Source organism: Puma concolor, chromosome A2 (genome assembly GCF_028749965.1).
Source record: "Puma concolor isolate L17-30 chromosome A2, mPumCon1.1.hap2, whole genome shotgun sequence".
In the NCBI taxonomy this organism is placed as follows: Eukaryota; Metazoa; Chordata; class Mammalia; order Carnivora; family Felidae; genus Puma; species Puma concolor.
The window spans coordinates 77,326,773-77,353,452 of NC_141668.1; the positions used below are offsets into that span (position 1 = coordinate 77,326,773).

The 26,680-nt window shown below is 36.8% G+C and overlaps 1 protein-coding gene across 1 annotated transcript in view; it reads right to left on the minus strand.

Annotated features, from left to right (window-relative positions):
* Window positions 1–26,680, minus strand: part of ZNF804B (zinc finger protein 804B) — a 521,035-nt gene that overhangs the window by 91,507 nt on the left and 402,848 nt on the right. The window contains exon 2 of the mRNA XM_025929720.2: window positions 14,073–14,216. Within this exon, the coding sequence (XP_025785505.1) occupies window positions 14,073–14,216 (144 nt within the window). The remainder of the gene's footprint in view (window positions 1–14,072; window positions 14,217–26,680) is intronic.

Genomic DNA, 26,680 nt, shown 5'->3' on the forward strand with positions numbered 1-26,680 from the left:
TCCTCAGGGCTGATCTCTCTCTCCCTCATCACCCTCAGTTGAGACAGGAAGACTAGAAGGGGAGATGGGCATTTCTCTTCCCTGAGGTTGGCAAAACAGTTTTGTTTGTTTGTTTTTTTTTTTAGTTTTTTTGAGGGTATGTCTTGTTAAGAAGCCCAGAATGCTCTGACACATTTTTAAATGATGACTTTTCCTCTTCTGCTGCTTGAAGCAGAAGGGGATTTTTTTTTTCTTTCATCTTTAATTTAAGAACACGATAGGTCTCCCAGAGGTAAAATTTATAAAAGCATGGTGGCCTGCTTGAGACAGCCCTCTACCCACCTGAGTTTTACCTCAAACTTACCCACACTGAGCCTCCAGCAATTCTTCAGTATACTGCTAATGATTCCCTCAAAATCCTCACACTTCAGCTTTGCAAAGTTGTAATTTCTGATATCCCCTTGTCCAATTTTGGGGAAAGCAATTTGCCCCATAACCTCAGTTCACTGATGGTTCTAAATAGAGCTGTCGATCTTTCAGTTTGTTTAGTTTTCATCTGTTTCTGTGGATGGCCGTGACAACTTCCAAATTCTGTACATAATGGACCAGAAACTGGAAGTGCTTACTTATTTTTATATCTATAGAATACAAAGTACCTAGCACAAATGAGTTTTGAACAAATGACTGAAAGAGTGAATTCCTGGGTGATTTCCATATCTAATCGACAGAATTACATGGAAATAGGAAAGAAATCATTAATTAAAACTGATTTACGCATCAAGCATGGCTTTCTGTGGTCTGGCCTTATCATGAACATTTCTGGGCAGTGAGTTCCAGCCTTACAGTTCTGTAATATCTTGTCTTTTTGATTATAATGGGTATAATTTTATCACTTAACCAGATTAATTTATGTTTCAAGGGAGGAGCTCACCTAGTGCCAGACACTTAACAGATAATACTTAATAGATAAGGAGAATAATATTGCCATTTGTAAATCTTCAACAATGCCATAATAGAAGCTATCATTAGACATTGTAGGATTAATTTTATGCATAATTCATTCAGCACGGAGCTACCATGATATGCTGAAATATTATGTCAAGAAGCCATAACATAATTTTAAAAGAAACTAAAAAAAAAAAAAAAAAAAAAAGGCTAGGAAAAGAAAACCTATAGATCTGTAAATGCAAAAAGCATATACATGGTAAAGAACCAAGACTCTGCTGTATGTTTTTCATGATATCTGACATCTGATATACATCAAAGTGAAGTTGCTGAATTGTATTCAGAAAGTAAAAGCCTGACATAGGTGTTATGGCTCCAGGGACCTAATGCTAGCAGCACATTATTATTTTTTCTTCACTGCCAAGTCTAAGCCTGAGATTAAATCAAGAGACGGAAAGTTGCATTTAACTACAAATTTACACAATCATAATTTCAGAGATAAAAAATTTATTATTAAAAAATATTTATTATTAGAGGCCCTCCAGGTTAGCCTCCCATGTGGCGAAAGAATCCCTCAAACAGTATTTTTGAGAAATGAGCCCCAGCTTCCCTTGGAAACCACACTTTGTGAAACATGCCTCCATCTGCTCTGTTGAGCACTTACTATATGCTAGGCAATGGGCCAAGATTTTCATGCATTGTCACAATAACTCTGTGAAGAATATAGTGTTGGTTCTATTTTACTAAGAAAAAAAAAAAATATATATATATATATATATATATATATATATATATTGGCCTAAAGTGGTGGGAAAGACAGGAGGGAGGAGAGAGAAGGGAAGGGACAAGTAACAGACAAGGTAGACCAAACCACTGAGGTGAGGACTAGCTGACATTAATCCAGCAAACTTTGGTAGAGAAGTAAAACTGGAAAAGTAGAGGTTGGGACTCAAAATAAGAAAACTAGTTAGCCCTTATAAAAGAGGAGATGGGCCAGCAGATCCCCTAGTCTACTCTGGCAGAAAACTGAGGCTTGCTCTCTGGAAAAACTGAACCAGGTAGGATTTAGTTTTAGGAACATCTGATACAGTTTAGGGCTAAGCTATAAAACCATTTAAAATAAGGAGATTAAGTGAAAATTTGCATACAAGTGAGATTTCAAATTTATTTTCCGTTCATGGCTTCTGAAAGCTTCACAGATACTGACCCCTGGAGGTCATTCACTGAAAAAAATAATAATAATTACTACTTATCACACCATACTGAAGGTTGCCATCTGGTAAACTCAACCCATACACATAAACCTTCCAATCAAACTTTTGGTCCCTTAGTTATAAATAAGACTGTCAGGTAAACAGCCAAGTACTACAAAATATATGAGGAATGCCTCAAGCACATAAACCGTAGATCAAACCAAATGTGCATTTGCTTGCTCTCTCTCACTCTCTGTCTCTATTTCCCCACACACACATACACACACACAATATGAAAAAAATGTTCAGTAGAAAATCTGGAAGATAATATTGTGAAAATCTCACAGAATTTTGACCTAAATATTAAGACATACACATTAAGACATAAATATTAAGACATATTATTAACAGCAAGAAAAATAATAAGGAATTTGGAAGATTCATTCTGGAATTATAATATCCAAATAAGAGAATTTTGAAAGGGAAGAAAGAGAGCAGATGAGGAAATTATCAAATATAATATTTAAAAAAATCCCAAAACAAATGGCAAGATTTTCCTAATTGAAATATTCTATGGAATGGCCTGCACAGTGATTGAAATTTGATTCATAGAAAAGCAAGTCATTATAGGATGTTAGCATATTAGGAATCTTTGGAACAGTGTGCATGGTGTGATTTCCCAGACTTTACGCGGAGCATTCCCTCTTCCCGGAACATTCTCCCTCAGATAGATGGCTGTAATCAATGGCTCCCTGTATCTTCTAAGTTTTATCATTGTCTTTTCATTAAGGTCTTCACTGAAGTCCCTAATTAAAATTCTGTTTGCCCAGAGCACCCCCTCTACACTCTATTCTTATTTTCCTCCATAGCACATAGGGACTACCCAGTGCTCTGCATATTCTATTATTTTCTATCTTCTTTTTTAGAAGATCTTATTTTCTATTTTCTGTCTTCTTTTTCTATTTTCCCACACTCACTGTGATGTCAGCTCCACAAGTATGGAGATGATTGGTTTATTACTGTATCCCCAGTAACTGGAATGGTATCTGGCCCATAGCTGGCTGTAAATAAATGTTTCTTGTGAGAAGAAATGATGAAGAGAAATGTCTAAATGTTTTCAGAAAGAAAGGATTGGGATTAAAAATGACATATAACTTTTCAACAGCAACATTAAAGTTTAAACCCGGTTGAAAAATAAATCAAGTATAAAAGTAGAATAAGCACATTTACATTTACTGATAGACGTGGGTCCCACAGTTTTACCTTGTGTGTCTCAGGAAGCTTCTGGGGACTAGGTTCCAGCAAAAGGAGGAAATAAGATATAGGAAGTCATAAGATCAAGAAAATGAGGAATAAAATCTTGGAGAGAAGCAAAAGCAGTCACAGGATGATGATAAAAAGAAGTCTCAGAACAATAGCTGTGCAGCAGGAGTGGAGAGCAACCTGCGGGGGCTGGAGTAGAAAGAGAGAGGTCTCTACCACATATTTCTCTAAAATGGGAAGGAGGGGAATAAAAAACAAAACAGAACTGACCTATTGCCTCATGTATCTGACATTTTGTATTAATACGTCGTTATCAGGGGCACTGGTGGTTCAGTCAGCTAAGTGGAACTCTTGATTTTGCCTCAGGTCATGATCTCACAGTTCACTTCAAGCTCCACATCAGGCTCTGCGCTATCAGCGTGGAGTCTGCTTGGGACTCTCTGTCTCCTCTCCTGCCCCTGCCCCTCTCTCACATGCTCTCTCTCTCTCTCAAAAATAAATAAATAAATGTTAAAAAAAAGACCTTGCTATTATATATGGTACATAGTTCAGAGATAAATTTGTAATAGGCAGTGATAGAAAACGAGGCAAATATAAGAGTAAAGCAATTTCTAACTCCAGGAAAAAAGAGTTGTACAAGAAAGAAAACATAATCATAAGGTAATAATATTATATATGAAGCTCAGACAATTTACAATTCTGGGTATCGACTTACCACAATAAAATAGAAATCTTTATGGACTGACAAGATGTAAGTGAAAACATATGAAAGCAGAATAATATGTAAAATAAAATCACATTTTATGTTTACATTTCCTATAAAAGTTAACAATTTGATGTAAATGTTTAGAGACTTATCTAAAAAGATAGGGACCAAATTGTTACTACATACTTTTACTCATTGTTCTATACTTCTGATTTTTAATTTTTGATACAAGCAAGTATTCAAGCATTCCTTTTAATAATTAAATTTTGTGTAAAATATAGATCCAAAATGCAATTTTAATTTTTACATAGTATTCCAGTTTATATGTGTCATAATTTAGTCATTCTCTGGTTTTTTTCATTGTATGTTTAGAATGTTTTCAGTATTTTTCTATTTTAAACATCCTATACATCAATCTTTGGAATTCATTTGATTATTATTCTAGAATACATGCCAGATGGAATTGTTGATGGGAAAATTCCCATTTTAAGTCTTTTGATAAATAATCCAAAATTGAACATCAAAAGATTGAAACAATTTATATCCTCATAAGCACTGTTTACCAGTGTTTGTTTTCTCACATCTTGTCAACACTGAGTAGTATCATTCTTTTATCATATTTGACAACCTTATAAAAAAAACTCTCCAAGTTTGTATTTAGTTGACTATTAGTGATGTAGACCATGTGTTCATGTGTTGTGAGCCAATGGCAATCGTTTGAATGCACCCCTTCTCACTTTCTCTCCTTGTCACTGCTATATAATGATTTCTGATCATCTCTCTTGGGCTTTTAGCCTCATATCTTATCACAGAGCCAAGCTCTCGCCTGGTGTACCATCTCTTAAACTGCTTTTAGATATATTTTTCTAAATCACAAATCTGATCATATCATTTGCTTGCTTAGAAGCCCTTGAAGACTAGCAATTTCCTACAAAATAAATTCTAAAATTCTTCAAGGGGCACATCACATCAGCACTGATATGAGCTCAAGTATTTTCTAAATTATAAAAATGGGTTTTTATGACAGCCTTTCTTCAATAATTATAAAGAATGGGGCCCCATCTTCTTTACTCTAACATTCACTCTATCTACTTAAGAAGCGTTTAAGGAGTGACATCACCAAGATGTCAAGGTAGGCTGTCCCTGATTTCACTCCCTTTTAAAAGAAGAACAGTTAATAACTGATTAAAAACAAGATACTACTATGAGACTCCTAGAAAATGGCAATGAGGATGAAGCACCCCACCGCACCTCAGAGCCCAAGACAGACCACATTAGAAGGGAAAGAGAAGCAGCTAGACATTGATGTTATTGCCCTGCCCCCAGGCCAGTGAAGCACCACATAGAGAGATCTCCCCTGAGTCTCTGGTTCCTTCAGGAGAGACAGGAGAACCTAGGCAGGGACAACTGACCCCCATAGCACTGTTGGTCACTTGTGGAAGCCTCTACTCTGATCTCGCCCCACAAGTACTGCAGGGGAATCTTTGGGCTCAACCACCGGGATGTGACAGAGAAGTGGGGAGGGGCGTGCAAGAACCCGCGCATGAATCTTGGCAGGCACAGTTGATATGCCCAAGTATTAACCCAAACCATTGGCTTTGCTAATTTGAAGAACCAAGGCAGTGGTGTAGTCTGGCCAGGGAACTCTGTGGGGTGTAGCTCTGCCTTATTTAGATCCTTAAAATGAGGAATTTTGCTGGTCCTAGAGCTGAGTTTGCCCAACCCAGGCAGGGAGGTGAGTCATAGGTGTCCACCATTTGTGGAGAGTGTTTTCAGGCTACATCTGACCACCACGGCTGGCCACAACTCCTGGAAGCTGTGAGTCCTAGTGACACTTGAGCAGAGCAGTGAGAGGACAGAATGGATTGCCCCCACATCAAAGCTAGTATCCAGCAGAGAGAGTATCTGTGCTACACACAGGCAGAAGGATTAATTCATATCCAAGCCTAAGGGTAGTCCCAGTTCGTCCCAATTGGAGAACTTGTTTGAGAGATTGAGAGTTACCTGGAGCATCCCCTTCCCTGCCCAATCAGACGAAGGAGCCGAGACCCAATTCTACCTGCCAGAATAAAACAGGAATAATGCTCCTTGACATGGCTGTTGGTAATGGTTTCTTTGATATGACACCTAAAACACAAGCAACAAAATCAAAAATAAACAATTGGGACTAAGTGAAACTCAAATACTTCTGCAGAGCAAAAGAAACCATCAACAAAGTGAAAAGACAGCCTACAGAATGGGGGAAAAATCTGCAAGCCATGTATCTGATAAGGGGTTAATAGCAAATATATAAATAAAATTCATACAACGCAATTGCAAAAAACCAAATAACTCAATTTTAAAATGGGCAAAAGAACTGAAGGGACCATTTTCCAAAAAAGGTAGACAAAAGGCCAACGGGTGCAAAATAAAGATGTTTAATATCACTAGACATTAGGGAAATGCAGATTAAAATCACAATGAAATACCATCTTATGCCTGTTAAAATGTCCATCATCAAAAAGACAATAGTTAACAAAGGCTGGTGTTGATGTCGAGAAAAGAGAACCTTTTGTGCACAGTTGGAATTGTAAATTGTTATGGCCACTATGGCAAACATTATGGAGGATCCTAAAAAATTAAAAATAGAACTACCATATGATCAGGCGATTCCAGTTCTGGTAATAATTTATTTAAAAAAAAAAACCAAAAAACTCAAAAGACACCTGCACCCCCATAGTCATACAAGGATTATTTATAATAGCCAGGACATGGACACATCTTCAAAACCCATCAACATTATACAATGGAATATTATTCAGCCATAAAAATTAGAAAATCCTACCATTTGTTATGTGGACGAACCTTGATTGTATTATACGAAGTGAAATAAGTCAGAGAAAGACAAATCTTTAAAAATAATCTTAGTAAAAGGGATCAGAGTTGTGGCTGTCAAATGTGGAGGGTGGGAGGAGGGGGGATTGGAGGAAGATGGCCAATAGGAATACAATTCCAGTTATAAGATAAATAAGGACTAGAGATGTGATGCACATGATAACTATAGTTAACACTGCTATATGATATATAGAAAAGTTTTTAAGAGTAAATCCTAGGAGTTCTCATCATAAAGCAAATTTTTTTTTCCTCTGTAACCATCCACAATATATGTAAATCAAACTATGCTGTATACTTTAAATTTACACATTAATATATGGCAACTATTTCTCACTAAAACTGGAAAAAAATTAGTGATTTATCAATGGTGGATGAATATACCGATGTAGGACAGAGTGGTATTCACTTACTCATTCTTTTTAAAACATATTTATGGAATCATTACTATGTGCCAAACACAGCTCTACACTTTAGAGAGACAAGGATGGATACATGGCCAATAGAACCAACAACACCCTCCTCTTCTCTTTGTGGAGCCAATGGCAGGGAGGAGGGGAGAGGACAAAAAAATAAAAAGGAAAAAATTGTGTTTACAGAGTAATAAGCAATGGTGTGCTGATACACAAACACCCTGGAAAAATCAAAAAAACCTAAGAAGCATTGTTTGTAGTACTTGTGTATTTCCCACCACAAACCATGGCTGATTTCCAGCTACTGATGGTTGAAGAGCCAGGTCTCAGAATTCTTATACATTGAACAATTGGCTCTGGAGAGCCAGCACAAATAGAGCCTGACCACCACTGAGGACAAACAGAGTACTAAGGTTGGGAGAACTGACAACTATCCACTTGAGGTAGAGTTGCAAAGCAGAGATCCTCCCCCGAACCCCCGCCCAGAGAAAGTGACATTGAACTACCACACAAATGAAGAGAAGAACCAGGAAGGTTCACATGGAAGAACATTACAGAGCGATATATTGCAAATGTCTTAAAGCAGGAAAGCACTTGGCACATCTGAGATACAGAAAGAGCTAGAATATAGATTTTTAATTTATTTTTTAATCAGGAGACAACCTTAAGATCAAAAGGCTTTAACTAAAAAAGGTTGGCAGCAGCATTTTAGGAAAGCTGAATTGTGAGCCAGAAGCTAAGATCTTCTTTGAGTCTTTTGTACTCTTTTTGCTAATGGAGGTTCCAATTACTGCTGGGTAATTCCAGGGGGTGGGGTCAGTGAGGTATGTATATATACATTTATATTTACATATACATTTACATATACATATGAATGTACACACACACACGCGCGCGCGCATACACACACACACACACACACACACATAGCAGAAAGCTGGATTATAGAATGCAGAATATAAATGAAGATAAGGAGTATTTTATTTCACTAGCATGTATGTTTCTGAGAATTTCCATTCCAGATACTTGAGTCTACATTTCATCAATTTTGCTGATCCTACAAATTAAGGTTTTTTTGCCTTGAAGTTTTTTTGCCACATTAAGAGGAGTAGTAACTTAAACATATTATGGTGAAATATACTATCAGGATAATTGGGGCAGTATTTGGAGAAAATTAAATCCACTTGGGGCACTTGGATGGTTTAATCGGCTAAATGTTCTACTTCAGCTCAGGTCATGATCGCATGGTTTGTGAGTTCGAGCCCCACATTGGGCTCCATGCTGGAAGTGTGGAGCTTGCTTGGGATTCTCAGATTCTCTCTCTTTCTCCCTTTCTCTCTGCCCCCCACCTATTTGCATTTTGTATTCTCTCTCTCTCTCCCTCTCCCTCTCTCAAAATAAATAAGTAAACTTAAAAAAAATCAAATTGTAGGAGCAAAGCAAGGGGTAATTGGACTGAATTTGTTTAGCAGTTGTGGGAGTCTTCCTCTTGGAGACAAGACGGCAAAGGTGATTCTGTTCTGTTATTTTATCCTGAGCAGGTAGATTTGGGGAGAATCCAAAATAATATTTTAAGAATGAATCAGTTGGAGTTGAAATTCAGGCTTGACAAGTTCTCCTGAGTGAAAATAAATCCAGTCGTGAGGCAAATGAAAATTAGGAGGATTAAATGTCACATGTGGAGGATCTAAAAGTGGATTTGTTTTTTATTATTGAAGATATTTTCATGGATTATTTGTATGGGGATCAGGCTCCTTTGTTTTTTCTAAATTGAGATGAGCCAGTATGTCTCTGAGGCAGGAGAGACTTTTATTGCATGTAAGGATGTGCAGTTTTCATTTCAGTATTATACACTTGTGGTTAACTGTCTTGAGAAAAGAATTATGACTTGTAGAGAGTCTCACAAGAAATTAGCTGTTATTAACATGTTAGCTATATTAATAGTTACACTGCTGTCTTTATCCAAGTGACTATAATTTGTATATACATTCAAACTGCTTTAGTGGTAATGCTCAACATTTACACGGAAACATAAGTTCAAGGCAATAGCTAAAACAATGGAGTTATTTCCAAAAATGTGAGTTATATATAGAGCTAGGTTGTTAAAACTAGAAATTTATTTTTCTGCTTATTGAATATCTATAAAAAATTCAGCTTTTTTTACTGACAAGCAATCTTTCTCTACCAATAATACCTAAGAAAATATCTTAAAAAAACTTTTTTTAATGTGTATTTATTTTTTGAGAGAGAGAAAAAGAGACAGAACACAAGTGGGGGAGGGGCACAGAGAGAGGGAAACACAGAATCTGAAGCAGACTGCAGGCTCTGAGCTGTCACCACAAAGCCTGACACAGGGCTTGAACTCAAGGACTGCAGGATCATGACCTAAGCCAAAGTCAGATGCTTAACCAAATGAGCCACCCAGGCACCTCACCTAAGAAGAATACCTTAATTTTGTATCAAATTATAGAAAAATTATATTAAATGCCCAATGGAATTAAATTAGAGCTATGACTCTCAGGCTATTTTACTTTATTTTTAAAGTCATATATTTTGACTTACTTCTCTAGAATTGTAATATATCTCTGAATAATATAATCTTTGTAATAAAATAACACAGGACACTGCTATTCAGGTACAAGACAATATAAAAGCTTAGAAATCACTTATTCAACTGAAGGAGCCTAGGGAATAATAAAAATTCAGATTACCTTGCTTCTCATTCTAAGTCATTCTACCAATGAGTAACAGAATTCATTTCATGTGAATTTAGAGTCACTTCAAAGTATATCAAAAAGACCATACTGTTGGAAGTTCAACAGAAGAGGACAGATATTTTGTCTGAATCCACATGGAAAATAAAATTATAGAAGCTATTCATATTACTCAGGCCAAAAAATATTCTCAGCCAAATCCTCACCACTATCATTATAATCATCATCACAATCAAGAAGAGCCCTTACTGAAGCAAGAACCAAACAGACATATTTAGCTTTGGAATTTGAAAAAAAAAAAAAGACTTTTGCATGTTTTACTTTAGTAAATACTTCCCTTTTCTGTATATAAAATTCAGTTTCATTTAAAAGGGAAATTGTAAACCCAGCTTCATTTAAAATTCAAGCTATTGTCAAAATTTTAGGCTAAAATAAATCTTTAGGTAAAAAAAATCTCAACATTACACAAGAAAGCAGTCTTACAAGGTCTACAGCACATTTAATTATTTCTTTGTTTTCCAAAGTGGACTCTGGTATAAAATTCTGCACAATGTTAACAGATTTTGATCAAAGAGAATTTGGAAAATGCTGTCAGGTCAGCTTACCATGAGATCTCAGCTCTTTGAATATCCAGATAAAAATTGTCAATCTCTGCATTAAATACGCAGGAATATATGTTGAAATACAGCCACGAACGAGATGGGAGGGCATCCCAGGCAGAGGGAAGATTAGGAGCCAAGATGAGCAGGTGGGAAAGCATAAGGCATCTTTGAGAAACTGTAGGGAAATTCTGGAGTTGCAGGAGATAAATCTGGAAATGGAAGCCAGAGCCAGACTGTGGACGTTTTGAATTGACAGGCTAAGTAGTTCAGACTCTTGAAAAAGTCAGTCATCACCCCCTGAACGTGGTCATTTAAGAAGATTAAATGGCCATAAATGGGTAACCTGGTTTGGAGCAGGGAAACTACTGGAGATGGGGAGTCCAGTTCGAAGGCCCTAGCAAAGATTCAAAAGTGAGATTAAATACGAATGGTGAAAAGAGATTGCAGAACGAAGACCGAGAACAAGATCTACTGGAAAAGAATGAGAGGAATGAGACACAAGAGCTCCCCAGGATAGTGACAGTGACTTTAATGGCCATAGAGAACCTGTTGCAGTTTCTCTGTGGGTGGGTCATGCTCTGGAACTGCCGCATGTCTTGGTGTAGGTTTTCTATCATGTAAGACCTAACATTCGCCAATACACAGTTAATTTCTAGTCATTCTTTAAGAATTCTACCTTAATTGTCATGTCTTCTTTCGTAAATCAGTTTTGTACACTTAGTATCTTGGGTATACAATTGCTAGTACACTTATGGTGTGTGGATGTGTCTGTCTCCCCAGTTGGGATGTCAGCTCCCAACTGAAGTTAGGGACCAAATGGGTCCATTTTTCACAACTAGCACAACAGTACATAACAGAAGCTCAACCCTTGTTTGGTGAAGGAGCATACCCAGGAACATTAGAGCACTGATAAGCCTAAAGACACACAGAAATAGGGACACAGATAAAATAGAACGCTGGAGGAAAGTTTGTTTTATCAACATGTTGGAAAGCCAATGGAAATAAGATTGAAGGAACTAATAAAAAGGGAAATTGATGAGACAGAATTCCAGAGTACAAGAGAGGCTGTGACAGGTAGAGCAGGTGTGGAGAAATCACCCTCTTAGGAGTCCAGTGCTTTCTACAGTTTGAAAACATGTCTCATGCCCTTCTATTTCCTCACCTTAGCTTCTTGTGTTTCCACTGTCAAGAATGCCATCCCATCTTCAGCCTCAAGTTCAACATCTACTTCTGCATGTTTAAAGCACAGATCAAATGTAGCTATCCCATGAGAACCTTCTCTGGTTACTTATTTTTCTAAATCATATATATGTAATATATATATATATATCATATATATTACATATATGTGTGTGTGTGTGTGTGTGTGTGTGTATATATATATATATATATATATATATATATATATGTATGTATATCATCTCAAGACCACCTACATAAAATCCACTGGGAGTGATGCTTATGGAAATTTCTCTTTATAGACATATTCCATGTAATTAATAATGAATGGATGATAGAATTAGAATCATCATTTTACAACTTGAAATGAAGTAGTAGATTCAAGCAAATGATCATCGATGGTTACAAAAATCATTAGTGGAAAAAAGTGAGGTACTTAATGATGGATGGATCAAATAGCCATTATCTAAACCCATTTCTCAAACTTAAAGTCATAAAAATACAGGCAATTAGACATCATATGCCTCTTTACAGAAGGGTACAATGTGCCTTGTATTTTTGCCAAGAAAAAAGTATGAACTTGAATTTGTTTAGATCTCTATATGTAACAATCAGTTTAAAAGAAATACAGAAGACAGAGGAAATGAGAAAAGACAGTATTGGATTACATTTAGCAAAATCCTGAATATGTCTAGTTTTTTCAGCAGATAAATTGCAAGAAGTAAACATAAGGAGGGAATGAAAAATCTATAGTTGAAATATATATTCAAAGAAACTTAAACACGTGTCAACCAAAAGTATGGATATGCATGTGTGTATGTTTAGAGAGAGCAAGCACATGCATGCACTAGTGGGGGAGGGGCAGAGGGAGAGGAAGACAGAATCCTAAGCAGGCTCCATGCCCAGCATGGGGCTCGATCACAATCATTGGACCCTGAGATCATGACCTGAGCTGAAATCAAGAGTCAGTTGCTTAGTGGACTGAGCCACCCAGGTGCCCCAATAATGGATATTTTGGACCCTGTTTGAAATTTTCCATTTTAATCATTTTAAAATGCAAGTTCCTGGGCCCCACTCAGAACTATTGAATTAGAATACCTGAAGGAGAGTCTGGGTATCTGCATTATCAAGTTCCAAAGTGATCATTATGCACACTAAGTTTTGGGAATCACAGTCCTAAAACAGTTTATTCCATGTCCTTGCTCTTGATTGAAAAATACAATAAATTATGGATACATGCCACACCTTTAAAAATAGAAACTGAACCTTGGATCTCTCAAGGACAAATATTTTCTATGCACTCAGTAAATACTAGGGATGTTAGTCAAAATATTTGTTGTTGTTTAGTCTGAATAAATATTTTAGGTCTAGATTATAGAAGAGTTCCCCACACATTCCAAGATATCAGATCCATTTGGCATCAGGAGTGTGCACCTTCTCACAGTTGTTAGCCACAGTCAATCCTCTGACCAAGTGGAATCTCTTTCTTAGTGGTATTTAACACTCCTAATTCTTAAATGGCCAAAATCTTCATACTTCATGCAACAAGGATAAAAGCTAATAGGATAAGAATAATAGCCTCCTCTTGCATAGAGAGATGGAAAGAGAGGATTATAGTAGCATGCATAGAATATCTAAACTGATAATGTATATATATGGCCCTTTAGGGAAAAAATGAAATGTTTCTATATGAATTACCTCTCAACTTAGCCTCTCAGAGTTTTTGTTTATTTGTTTGCAATGGTCCATTTATTAAGTAACCATTTTGACTTTCCTAAGAGGGTATTCTTTGGAAAATGTAACCTTTTAATGAGAATTGTTTTCCTAAAGTCCTAGTTTTCGCTAAACCTCAGAAATCTTGAAAGAACCCTATAACAGATTCTGTCCAGTGCTCTGCTTTTGCCACTATCTAGTTAGGTGATTTTGAATAGGTCACTCTTTTCACTGGGTTCTGGCTTCCCCGCATGTGTAATTCTAAAATAAATATCAGTCTGCTTTTAGATCTTCTTTAAATTCACCTACAGTTTTATGTGACTTCTAGGAAAAAAAAAATACTTCACCTAACATTTAAACAGAAAACAACCTTTCAAGAAAAAAAATGGTTTCACCTCAGCATCTTAGATGACAATAAATAAGGCTAAATGCATACATTCTGTTGTGAAGGTACAAATCTAGGAATAAGAAAGATTTTTCCCACTCGGGCTTACCTGCTTATGAGCGTGATCGTAAGAATTAATATGATTGTCAAACTCCTGGTGCTTGTGATACTGCTTGTCACATAATTCACAGTAAAAGTTTGCCTTTACATCTTCCAGGGCCTTTGCTGTGGACTTCTCCTTTTCTGGAAAGTCCTTTAAAGGAAGAAAAAATGTTGGTTATATTTCTCTCTCATAGCATAACCAGATCTCACATTAACCAACTTGTTATTTAAATTACTGTGACTGAAAGAATATGGTGAGGCTCATTATTTTTATTTATTTACTTTTTTATTTTGGAAATTCATGGCACTATGGAAATAACTTTCAACTCAGCCTCATTCCTAACTTATCAACAAACACAGAATGAATTCCCCCAAAGAAGCCCACAGTTGCAGCTTGGTCATTCTCTTTCTTGCCATCCATTTCCAGGTTGGTCTACTGACTCACCTAACTGAAAGACTCACCACAATTTCCTCTGCCAATCCAATGGCTGATCTCAAACACAAGCCTCCACTATGTCCTTGAAGCACCCATTACTACAAGGCCTCTCTACTATAATATTTTATTGGGACATTGATGACATTGTTTTATGTCATTCACTTACTGCTTCATGTGTTTTAGCCTCAATGAAACTGTCAGTGTTGGGACTTGCTATTCTATGCACACAATGCCTACTCCCACCTTGTCAAGTTGATGAGCTCCTACTCCTTTCCCAACACCCAGCTCTTTGTCCCCTCTGGAGTGCTTTCCCATGGCTTTATTGGAAGGACAAAGTGCCCATTTCATTGCTTGTTACCAAACACATCCATGAACATTCATAAACACTTCTTCTTCTGATATTACCCCTTACGTTTCTGTTTCACACAATTCCATCTTCAGCCACTGATCTATCTACTCCATACAGTCTCCGTGGATGACCTCCATTCACACTATATCTAGGGTCATATTTATCTGCAGTCTCTAATTCCAGGCTAAGCTTCTTCAACAAACATCAGTTCATGCTGGACACGGCCAATGGGTTTACCACATAGTTTTCAAAAACATTACTCTTATAATTTTGACTGTGCTTTATCACAGACAGAGTTTTGGCCACATCACTCCCCTGCTTCAAATCCTCTTGAGCATAGAGAATACAGTCGGTGGTATTGTAACACCACTGCGTGGTGACAGATGGTAGCTATACTGGCGGTGAGCATATACAGAAATGTTGAAACGTTATGTTGTACACCTAAAACTAACATAACGCTGGGGGTCAATTATACTTCAATTAAAAAAGAATAATAATCCTCTTGAATTCTCTGATTTCCTATAGAATAATAGTGATGAATACTTACTGAGCATAAGCTATGTGCCACGTAGTAAGCTAAGTATGTGGTGAATTATCTCACTTATTCCTCACACCAACCCTATAAAAATAAGTTCTCTTTTAATCTACACTTTACAGATGTATCAATCAGCACTTAGAATGACACACTCATGGCCACTGAGTAAGTGGAGGGGGGATTTGAATTCAAATAATGTATGCCTAGCTCCCTTGTTAATAAACAAGATGCTTTGCTATCTCCCTTGAGGCCAGTCCTCTTAATGTACCATACAAGCTCCTCCCTACCTCATCAGCGTCATATTGCATGAACCCATGCTCCCATATTACCCCCTTTAATTCTATAATCAGACAAAGTCACATAATACTAGATTATCTTTTTTCATGTCTATGCCCATACATCCTCTGAGGGCAGGAACTGTTTTATTCAACTTTGTGTCCACAATGCCAAACATATTGTCTAGTCCAGAGTTACCTATTTAGTATACATTACATAAGTTAATGGATAATAGTAGCCTACATATTCACGCCTTCTGCCATTCTGCAAGTCCTCTATTATCCCAGTGCCTAAAGAAAAGAGTGACTGGCACATAGAGGGTACCAAATAAATACGTATAAAGAATGAAGAGACAGGGGGTGCTGAGTGGCTCAGTCAGTGAAGCGTCTGCCTTCAGCTCAGGTCCTGATCTCAAGGTTTGTGAGTTTGATCCCCACATTGGGCTCTCTGCTGCCAGTGCAGAGCTTGATTCAGATTCTCTGTCCCCGTCTCTCTGCCCTTGCTCCACTCTCACACACACACTCTCTCTCCCTTAAAAATAAATTAATAAACTTTATAAAAAGGATGAAGAGACAAAATAAAGGATGGACTTTAGTTCTGTTTCTCTAATGTGACTAACACTCTATAGAAAGAAATCAGGCCATTAACCTGAATCACAGGACCATTGCTGACCAGATAAGAAAGCAAGCACAGGGAATGTAGGCAGATCGTCACAGGGTTGGGCAACGTGATGGAGCAATGAATTTAGACATGGGAGCATAATGATTCAAGCCCAAATATAAGAGGCTAACACAACATGGCACAAAAAGCAAGCAGGATGGGAGTACCATTAGCAAACAACAAAACTAAACCAAATATCTGGACTGTCTATGTAAGAGAATTAAAGTAGCAATTTTGTCACATTCTAGGCTAATGGGGGATATAAAAACTACTGACAGGATGTATCCAGTAATGAGAACACGGACTTCAATTTCAGGACAAAAACCCAGTTGCTCAAAAAATTGAAATAATGGCTTGTTAACGTAGTCACTTGAGAACTGAGGCAGAGGTGTAACACCGAGGTAGAGCTCATTCTTTTGAACTAGTAGCCTTACAGTTAGAGGCAACCATTATTTCTCATCCCATCTTTCTCCAGGGATCATTTTACATGTCCTTTACATGCCCTGTCTAATTTCAAAGACTGGAACTAGAGACTACTTAGGTTTACCCACAGTTTTTCTTACATGATCACGACACTAAAATAACAACCTTAGAAAAGTGACCATGTGACTTGGACACGGAAAACCTCTGCTTCAGTGATCAGAAGTGCCTCAGCTTCATTAACTGGAAGTGGGTGGTAACTGAGAATTCAAGGGAGCTAAAAATAACCTCTCATGTTATTCCCGATTATGTGGGGGATTTTTTTTAATGTTTATTTATTTTTGAGAGACAGAGCAAGACTGAGCATGAGCAGGGGAGAGGCAGAGAGAGAGAGAGAGAGAGAGAGAGAAAGGGAGACACAGGATCTGCAGCAGGCTCCAGGCTGTCAGCACAGAGCCCCACGCAGGGCTCAAACCATGAACCCTGAGATCATGTGACCTGAGCCAAAGGCAGACGCTTAACCCACTGAGCCACCCAGGCACCCATATATGGAGGATTTTTGTAACAACAGCTCAATGACTAAGGGTGAGGCTTCTGCAATTACTCTTGGTATCTTCATCTACACAGCATTTATTACTAAAAAATCCTTTAATTATGACATTAAGTGAATTTCATTGCAAAATTTATAATTATAAGAGAGTTACCAACATTTTAGCCATCTCCTGTGAATGTCCACATTTCACCTTTATCAGACTAAACTGCATACCCCATTTCTTAATTCATTTTTCTTGCCGGGAAATGGTGCTGCTATCCCCATCTTCCTTCCTTCTAAGGAATTAATGATATTCCCCAGGGCATATTCTAGTTCCCTTATTAAGAGAGGAGGAATACATATGTGGGAAATAACTGCCATTAGCATAGCACACAGAGGTCACAATCTAGGGTGTCTATCAAACCCAGAAGTAAGAGCATAAACTTAACAGCAGGTAATTGGGGGTCAGAAGTGGGGAAACTGAGACCTGAGAATGAAAGTCTCAGGCAGAAGAGAATATAAACCAAGAGTTGGATAGGGCAAGAGGAATCACAGAGGAAAAGAAAAAAAAAATAATAATAAGGTTTGTTAAGCATCTTTGGCAAAATTGGAAACTGTGGTTGGCACTAGAGCTACTTTTAGTAAAAGAACCATAACCCAGTGGCCCGTGTATGAGGTGGGCCTGTTCTCTAGTGTGAAGTTGAACTGTCCATGGAGAAGGAGCTGAGTTGGTCTAGCTGTATGTACCAGAAGACTGGAGGGCAAGGGCTCAGACTAGCAGACTAGTAAGGAAGGTATCACGTAGTGTAAATCCACCAGCTGAAAGAGGCCACTGATGTTCAGTAACTTCATGAGCTCTAGAGAATCAGGCAATGGTAAAGCAGGGAACATTATCCACCGTGTCATGCTTCTTCACCCATCCAGTCATTCATTCTTCCCTCTAACCACACACTCATCCGACTAACCACTAAGTAGTTATACATTCAAGAATTGTTAAAAAATAGAATTACCCTCTGATCCATTAATCACACTAGCTGGTATTTACCCCCAAAATACAGAAGTACTGAGTCAAAAGGATACAGGCATTATTGCATATTTACACTGAATGCCATGTTTATTGCAGCATTATTTACAATAGCTAAATTATATAAGCAGCCCAAGTGTCCATGAACAGATGAATGGATAAAGAAGATTCATACATACATATATACACATATGCATACATACATTCACACACACACACACACACACACACACACACACACGTATATATATATAATGGAATATTATTCAGTCATAAAAAAGAATGACATGTTGCCATTTGCAACGATGTGGATGGAACTAAAGAGTATAATGCTAGGTGAAGTAAGTCAGTCAGAGAAAGACAAATACCATAAGATTTCACTCATGTGGTATTTAAGAAACAAAACAAATGAACAAAGGAAAAGGAGACAAACCAAGAAATAGACTCTTGACTATACAGAATAAACAAAAGGTTACCAGACGGGAGGTTGGTGGAGAGATGGGTGAAATAGGTGAAAGGGATTAAAGAGTATTCATCACGATGAGCACTGAGTAATGTAGAGAATTGTCAGATCACTATATTGTACACCTGAAACTAATACAACACTGTATGTTAACTATACTGGAAATAAAATTAAAAACATATAATTCTATCATTGACTTGCTAGTTATTCAAAGTTCTCTTTCACACTTTGCCTAAAAAGGAGGCTTTAGAAGCTTATTTAACAGAAAAAAAAAAGTAACATTTATGAAGCAAAAGAAAGCCTCATGTTAACCATTCTCAATGATTCATTAAAAGGTTGAAAAAGAATTATAAATTGAATATGACAGTTATCTTAACAAGAGTCATTTTTAAAACATTAGGTATTGCCAGTGGGCATTTTATGTTTCAGTTCAATAAGAATTCTGTAGTAATTAATTACTTTTAATAATTAATATTTTGGGTGTAGGGAGGGAACATGGACTTTTTCACACCAAAAATTTACATTCATGCAAATAACAGGGACATATCTAATGTGGCAAGAATTCTGACTAGAGTAATGCTTTTAATTGGAAATATGGCTATTTTGCTACCAAATTATTTTATTATTGTAATGATGATTACACAGTAACACCCACTGAGCATTCATTGTAAACTGGAAATCTGCTGAGCACTTCACACTTGTTAACTCCCTTAATCTTCCAAATAACCTGATGAAGTATTATCTATTATTATTTCATATAAAGGTATGGAAGACAGGGCACAAACATGTTTAGAAACTTGCTAATCACCGAAAAGCAGAGACTAAATTAAAAATCAGATCTGCCTGACTTCAGAACTATTAATCACCATGCTAAAGGCTGTCCCAATTACTTAGGTTTTATCCAGTTGCCACAAAATTTCAAGCTGCCTCTGCTAACATTTTGTGGATTTGGGATGATACCAAGGCCCCAGCTCCCAGAGAGTGTAAGAGGAGTAATTATAATTTTAAAAATCTATTAAGTTCTTGAAGCTGAGAGATAGGCACTAGGAAAATACAAGGTGGTAGTCTTGTTTCTACTGGTTGTGAATATGTGCCCTGGTTATTAAAAAGGAAACGAAAAAATCAATTGCTGCTCTTCATATCTCCTTGATGGTAATACCAGCTCAGAGCTTTGAGGATTGAATTCATATTCTTTGTATGAAAGCTCACATTTGACCTTTCACTATTATGTGTAAGAGATTGCTTTAAGAATTCTAATATTCTCTAACCTGTTCTATTATACTGTCCCCAAATAAGATCCTGCTTCAAAGACAGTGCATTCCCCTCCTCTGATCAAGTGGCTGTCATGGATTCAGAAAACTCTTTTGGTCCCCATTGTCTTCCTGAGTCTTTGCAACAGACTGGATAATGGAAAACTCACTGTAGGGGGTTTTATTCATTGATTTATTTTATTTTTGTGATAGGGAAAAAATATTCCTTGGAGACTGACTAGCTTGAATCTCAGCCTCTCTCTTATAGAAGTTTCAGTTATTTCAGTATAAATTAAGGAGAGTAATGAGTAGCTTGCAGAACTGCTGTAAGTATAAAATGAGTTTATTTTTATGGAAGCACTTAGCATAATGCATGGCAAAAGTAGAACTTGATGTCTAGATATTTTGTGTGTATATGTAAACATGGATGCATCATTGTATGCATGTGACACTAGGAAATTATTTTTAAAAATACCGTTCTCTCATGAGTCTACAAAGCAACTTTAATTTTCTGATGGCAATTTGAGCAAGTGAGAGGAGCCCATCTCAACCTCATTCGACCATCTCATCTGAGAGCATGATCAGTTCATGCTAGTCAATGCAGATTTGGCTGATGCAATTAGGAGATTCAGAGGTTTTTATCTCAGGATAATTGTTTAAATTTTGGACTATTTTGGAATACCACACACAGTCAAGAGATCATCATATGCACTCATACTTGAGCATTAATATTACTAATATTGATTTTCCTAAAGATGTCACTAGTTTCTTTATAAAAAGAATGCTCTTTGCATTATAATAGCATCTACCATGGCACTTTTTATTTAGAAAAACTCAATAAATACTTGTTGAATAAATAAAACTCATGAATTAAAAGGCAGAGAATGCCATTCCCACTACATAATAGATAGCATGGCCTGCCCTGGCAATGTAAGTCATATCATGGAGAATGAAACTGATGAAACGATGGCAGATCGGTATAATCCTAAACATATGAGGTTTTAAGTGTTTAGAACGAGATATGTATATATATATATATATATATTTTTTTTTTTTTTTTTTTTTTTTTAATGGAGAGTCTAAGGTCTAAGGAACTCAATGAAGGATTATCCTAAAGTAAGGAAGGGTAGTTCTGCACACAGATTCACAACCAGAACTACAGATTCTTGACTTTCAGTACTCATCTGACCTTGCCATAATCAACTTTTCGCTTTACAATTCATTAAGAATCTGGTAATGGGTTACCCGACTTGGACTAGAAAATGACCAGAGTTATACCTTTCCATCAGTGCCCACGTAGGTGTGATGTCAGCCACTTCCTAGATTTGAACGATTTTCCCTTCTTATTAATAATTAATTTAGGTACCCAGATTAGAAGACAAATACAACCACATTAAATATATGAACTCTTGCCTCTGTGTAACATGTTGTGGAGACAGTTTGGCATCATTTCTAATTTGGAAAGAAATGACAAATTTCTGACTTACTGGCAAAATGGCAGAGTGAAGATTGCATTTCTGATCATGAAGTAACAATTAAATACTTAGGGTTTGCTTGTGTAACTGCTTATTTTGGAAAAGCTTCTTAACTGGCTGCACTTGAACAGAGACTATTTTTGAAAAATACATGCATTTCTATTAGAACCACTGTTCATCAGCATTCTACACCACCAACTACATCTTCCTCAGCATATATTAATATACTTTTCTTCCACCAGAAAAACAATTTAGAAAGAGAGTAAGGCAGTCTCAGATGCACCCTAAGATAATCATAACAATAGCTGTTGCTTCATTGCTTACCTACGCTTGTCCACCATGAAGGCAAAAAGGAGGCCGGTATAATTTCCAGATTGCTTATCGATTGAATACAGGTGCTACAATGCACATGTTTTAAAGGTCATGAAATGGTTTGCAGAGGTTTTTAACAATCGACGAAATAGTAAAATACACAAAAACTGATGAGCCTTGCTGGACACAATATATTAGCTCATCAAGATGCAAGGACTACCAAACAGTATACTTGGGTTGGGGAGAAAAAGAGGGTGCATGAACAGATATGCAAACTAACCCAGGGTCAGGGAAGTGGTTGAATCCATTAAATAGCAGTGCTTGGCCTGCTGACACCCATTAATGAATGCATGAATGAATAAATATATTGAGTGAAGGAATAAATACATTCGATTTCTCTTTCACTTTTTGTCTGGGTGCATATTGTGCTATAAAGGAAGAGCATTGGAATGCTGAAATGTGTATGGTGGTGTCAAAACCCATATAATTGTACAAATCAGGAGTGAACCCTAATATAAACTACAAACTTTGGCTAATAACAACATATCAATATCAGTTTATCAGTTGTACCACAGTAACCTACCACACAAATGCAAAATGGCAATAATAAGGGAGATTAGTTTGTAAGAGTTGAGTAGATAATATGGGGATTTTCTGTGCCTTCTGCCCAATGCTTCTGTATACCTAAAACTGTTCTTGAAAAAGGTGTCTCTTATTTAGAAAAAAAATGTACGGCAAAACCACATTTTGATAGTCCTACTTTCATTGCACTCAAAGAAAAAACAATGTACAGTGTAAAATTAATCTGATCCGTGCTATATTATGCATATTGCTGAGCTTGAGGCTTGCCATGTGACAAATGCAAACTTCTCTGTATGGAATGATCTTGACACTCTCAGTTCCTTTCTGTCATTTTCCCTGAGACAAAGAGCAGCCCTCGTCAACCTTCAAGAAAGGCAACCTCCTGGCAGACCGTATTTACAATCATTAGATCCAATGGAAGATCAAGGGCAAAATTTCTACACTTGAAAGAAAGATCCTAGAATGTGTCTATTGTGTGGGTGTATAAAACATGATAAGAAAAGGAATTTTCTTCCTCCAGACTGACAATACTGTCCCATTTATAAAAGTAGTAATTACCACCCCATCAATTCAGCCCACAGATAAGTATAACTGTAATGAATATAGACATATTGCATTCATCTAAATTGAATACATTTAAATGAATACATCCATTGTGCATTAGACAGAAAGTGCCTTCATTTAGCCATTACTCCTGCTGTAACTACTTATTGTAAAAACGCAATTAATAGTGTCTGACATTTCATTTTTTAATATAAGAGAAATCAATGAAAAATGTCAGGTAACTAAGTTTTCTAGAAAGTTGCAAGTGACACTTGCTCAATTACAAGACTCTTTTTTTTAATTCAATATTTCAAGAGGTTATTTAGGGGAGAAATGGTCATTAAGAGATGCTGATCTAGACACTGTTTCACTGTGGCTTGGGAACTGGCTTGCAAGTATGCTCCCTTAAATAGATTCAGGTGATTGTCAGGTAAGTTCTCATTCCCAGGTCTTCTCAGGTTCTTCCAGTACTAATCTGTTCAGTTCTAAAAAACTGGGTTTACTTTCTACATGTGCTAAAAACAGGCCCAGGAACTCCTGAAGTGATGTATGAAAAGAGGATGGTGCCAAGGGCTTTGCTTTTAAGGACATGCAAGCCAGATAAATGCCAAAACTCCAAGGGCATTGTCTGTTTTCCTGAATGCTATCATGCCTGATAAAACATCTACTACATTGGTTTACTCGTTCTATAACCAGGGATGTTTAAAAAGTGACTGTGCTCACAAAGGCACTTCATTATTTCAAACTGGCTGCTTCAGGCTTCTCTCTATTGCAATTCTAATAGGTAATTTACTTTCAAACTTAGAGAAAACTAGCTATTGTGAAAGAAGTATGCTATACTGAAGCTCTGTGACTCAGATCTTGAAGTATTAACTGCAACCTGGGAAAATGTGTCAAAGTAAGGAAAACCTATTAAAATGCTAGCTTGAGAAAAAGGCATTCACATGGGCTAAAAGAAATGCTATAAACTAGATTATGTTCATTTCAAGATCATGAAATGATGTACAAAAGCTTGGCTCCGTTGTCATATAATTTGGAAGAACTATTTGTCACTTATATTTTATCTATTTATTATTAGTCTCACAGAACTTTGCAAAATATAGTTTAGTGACTTCAGAAATCCCTAAAAAGGAAATCTGCATACCAGTTTTATGGTTACACACTTGCTTTTTGAAAACAAACTTAAAACACTTGTCATTTGAAGTCATAAAGCCTGATTACCAGCTGGAAACTGGGTCATAATGGTAGTACCGATGGTACATCCCACCCACATTGTGGCCAATAGACTATAGTTGTTACAAATTTTCAAAGTTGCTTGAGCACTTGGAGGATCCATACTTATTTAACACCAGTACCAATTTAATAAGCCATATAGCTGTGCTCCAATCTATTATGTGTGTGCACGCACACACATCAGTGTATGCACTGTGGATAGAGCAAGTCTAAAATCAGAGGTAGCTACAGTAAAATAGAAGTTGTGGGTCCATTGTAAAAGAAGGGGAACAGAAAAGTTAGAGTCATTATAGACACATGTAATTGGAAGGGACTTCAGAAATTCTCCACATAAAGAAATTTAATCCAGAAGCTTTATGGTTTGCCCGGGCTGAGGTAGGATAAGTAGGAGATTCAGGATGAGAATTCAAGTTCTTGACTTGTATCTCTGAGACCGATGGTAGAGCAATTAATTCTATTTCTTCACTTGGAAAATGAGATAGACCTAAGGAACTAGATTTTTGTATCTCTGAAACACAAGAAGTATAAATGAATATTCAGTGTTTTAAGCTGATATAGATGTAGATATAGATACAGAATATTCCCTTTCTTAAACCACACAATCAAAATCTACTTAACAACATACTTAGAAAATTATGTTCTTGCTCTTGCAATACCAGAAATAGAAAATTTTCAGTTTTAAACAATCCTATACAGAAGGAGAATCACCCTCAAATATACCACCCCCCTTCCCTTTATTCCACAGAGCTATAAAAAAAAAAGCATTTAGAGCTTTATGAATCCATAGATCATTACAGATAGTTATCTGGGATTGAGCACTGAATTTAGCCAGTACTAAAGACTGGCTCTAGAAAGGAGGAAGTTACCATCTTTTCTGATATTGGAGGGATATCTGAGGTGAAAAGAAAGAAAAAGCAAAAAAAAAAAAAAACCACAAAAGAATTCATACCTCACCTTTCTTTTTTTAACTTTTCTATGCTGCCCTTGAAGGAGTTTGGTACAGGGTAGGAATTTAGTTGTGCTATGAAGGTTCGAATTAGTTACTGTGCTATTCCACTGTGCAAAATAATGTAACACACAATTCCTATTTTCAAAGACTCTCAGACCACCTGCGGGGATAGAATTAATTCACAAATTGCAAGCCACAACACAAAGGGATATATAATCATTTGGCTGGGATTTAAAGTGCTATGTGTATTTAGAGAAGGGAAATAGCCATGCTGTTTGTAATGTGCCAACATACCTAAGCAGAATAAGCCTATTATGATAGAATTTTATAATGAGTTTAAATTAATAGTCTTGGATTTGACTTTTACATATAAAAATGAATAATATTTGATGGGCTCTTTAATTCTGGAGTTTATGAAAGTACATAAGTATTGCTGAGCATGAATGAGCCCGCATCTTGTGATGTGAATAATGCAGATTTTACTCTATGTGCTAATAACCAAGAAGCCACACAAACTTTAGGGAGGCTGTGATTCCTATCCTCCACTTCCTCTTCTATTCCAGCTGGTATTATTTCCGCTCAGTAGCTAAGACAGGAATGATGTTCCTGCTTATACTGTTCCTCTGTACACTGTTTGTGATTGTCTTCCCAGGACATCTCTTTTGGACTCTGCGTGTTGTGTCAGAGTCTTTACACAAAGTCTAAGTTCACTTTGAATGCCCAAAGCACAATGAAGTGATCTAAAAAAATGGATTCCTATAGAATGTTTTCCCTCTATCCATTATGTCAGAGAAAATCCTGACTGGCTGCTGTCTGCCTAAATACTCTGGAACCTGTATCCTTATTAATGGCTGCATTTATCAGCAAATCTCTAGTTTGTATTAGCTGCAGTGGTGGCAGAGGACATTTATACCCCTTTTAGTAGAAACAAGTCTCTTCTATAACGTAAAAAGAAAAGAGAGCCTTCACTGACAAGAAACAACTTCTAATAAATAAATATATTTAGCATTCCCTAGGAGCAACAGCATAGGCTTAGGCAAGAGAATCCCTCTTCATTTACTGCATAAGCAAATATCACAATGGCTTTATGGCTTTACTTTGGATTTCCCTGTAGGGTAGAATGCCAAGAGACAGAAAACAAAAAAACAAAAGAAAGAAGTAGTAGTAAAACCTGCATGAGGAATATGGACAAAGACATAGAGTAAGAAAAAGAGACACATGGGATAAATAGAAGAACCTATATTCTCTCATAGAGGAGTGGGATACAAGGCTAATGGGGAGGAAAGAACCAGGTTTGTGGCACTGAAAAGTAGAATTTTAACATAATATATTGGAAGGCATAAGTCATAAATATTTTCCTTAGCCCTAGGTAATTTTTTTAGCCAATAGCTATTTGTGGGTGTCGAGAGGGATATAGCTCTTCTAGGATTGTCTATGATTTGAAATTTAAAGTATAGGAAGGTCAACAATATTTACATTTCATATGAACCATCTTGACCTTTACATTCTTAGACTGACCAAGTTCAGATCAGTGTTCCTCAAGGGGAAACATTTTGCCATGGGATATTCTTCAGGA